Source organism: Galeopterus variegatus, unplaced genomic scaffold (genome assembly GCF_000696425.1).
Source record: "Galeopterus variegatus unplaced genomic scaffold, G_variegatus-3.0.2 Scaffold4552, whole genome shotgun sequence".
NCBI lineage: Eukaryota > Metazoa > Chordata > Mammalia > Dermoptera > Cynocephalidae > Galeopterus > Galeopterus variegatus.
The window spans coordinates 41,292-42,836 of NW_007730663.1; the positions used below are offsets into that span (position 1 = coordinate 41,292).

Consider the following 1,545-nt stretch of genomic DNA (forward strand, 5'->3'; position numbering starts at 1 on the left):
AGAGATTCCTTCTCTCCTGGCCTGAGGATCCCCTCTCTCCTCCCCCTCATCCTGGGGTCCTCAGTCCTCCCCACACCTGCTCTGCCTACCTGTCTTAAAGCCCAGGGTCTCAGCTTGGTTATGTAAAGAGGGGAGAGGTGTCCACATACTGAGATTTCACTGAGTTGGGCTACCAGCTCTGCCACTTGTCCCCGAGCCTGGCGCAGCTCCTGGGACTCTCGGGACAGCTTGTCCTTCATTTTGTTCAGTGTCCGCATCATCTCTTCCTTCTCCAGCGTCTTTGTCTCACATTCCCGCTCCTTCCTCTCCAGCCGGCTCACGAGCTCCATGTGTTCTGGGAAGGGGGTGGGACAGGAGATGAGGTGGGAGAACGGACTGTGAGGACGTGCATCCCTCTCCATGGGAGGAGACGGGTCCTGGGCTGGGCTGGGGGATGCGGAGCATGCAGCAGGCCGAGGCAGAAGCCCTCACCTTTCCGGAACTTCTCTGCCTGGTCTCGCCACTGTTTCACTTCATTCTCATTGATGAGCCTGAGGGGGAGAGAAGAAAGGGCCACATGGTGGATGACCATTGGCTCACAGCCTCCCAGAAGACCTGCCATCTCTACTCCCCAGGTTGGTTTCCTCATCTCCAAACCATCTAGCCACATCGAGGAGGCTAGGATTTTGACTTCCCAGATGTCTCTCCAGGTCCCCATCCCTGCCCCATTCTCCTGATGTGTCCATGTGGACCGTGAGGGCTGAAAGGAGCCTTGGACATCTTATAACCCAACCCCTTTGTGATGCTGTTGAAGCTACTGAGTCTCGGAGACCCGAGCTGGGATGAGAGCTAATTAATGGTAGGAATGGGATTAAGTCTCAGGCTCCCCTCAGTTGTATAATGACTTACACCCCTTTGTAAAAACAGGTTTTTGCATCAGAGAGAGATCAAAATATTAGCCCTACCCTGGCCAGGCTTATAAAGACCAACGTGTAAGAGCAAGAGAAATTGCCGACGCCCAACAGTACAGAACGAGTGTGCTGAGGGTGAAAGGGGATGTGTCTAAAACATCGGAAGGCCTCACGCATACCACGCTTTTGTAACAGCGTGTTAAAATTAAGCTTTTTACCTAGACACCGAGAAATAAGACAGATGAAATCCCAAAGTGAGATTCTAATAATCATTTCTTCTGTAAATCTGAAAATGTGGAAGAGTTAGATCCATGACTTTCGGCCTCTTCAACCACATCAAGGATATAAAGAAGGGACAGAGTATGGAGAGGGGGTGGTATCTGCTGAGGAGATTTCTTTAGAGAGAGCCACTGCTGTTGGCCCCCAGGATGCTACCTCCATCACCATCAGCCAGGGAAGGGGTTTCTTTGGACCCACTCAGAATTTTGACCCATGTCCCCTGATGTTGGGAGGGAGGCAGGGTGGACTGCAGTCTGACTCGGTGCCAGGCAAATCTAGAGGGTGAAGAAGGACTGACCAGGAAAGAGCCTTGTGGAGGAACTGGGCTGTAGCTATTTTCAGTACTGTCCAAGGGGTTCACCACGGAGAAAACTGC

The 1,545-nt window shown here is 52.2% G+C and overlaps 1 protein-coding gene across 1 annotated transcript in view; it reads right to left on the bottom strand.

Annotated features, from left to right (window-relative positions):
- DAAM2 (dishevelled associated activator of morphogenesis 2) overlaps window positions 1–1,545 on the bottom strand; it is a 48,816-nt gene that overhangs the window by 24,901 nt on the left and 22,370 nt on the right. Inside the window, exons 11-12 of the mRNA XM_008587827.1 lie at window positions 472–530; window positions 150–334 (exon numbers count right to left, since the gene is read on the bottom strand). Coding sequence (XP_008586049.1) covers window positions 150–334; window positions 472–530 — 244 coding nt within the window. The remainder of the gene's footprint in view (window positions 1–149; window positions 335–471; window positions 531–1,545) is intronic.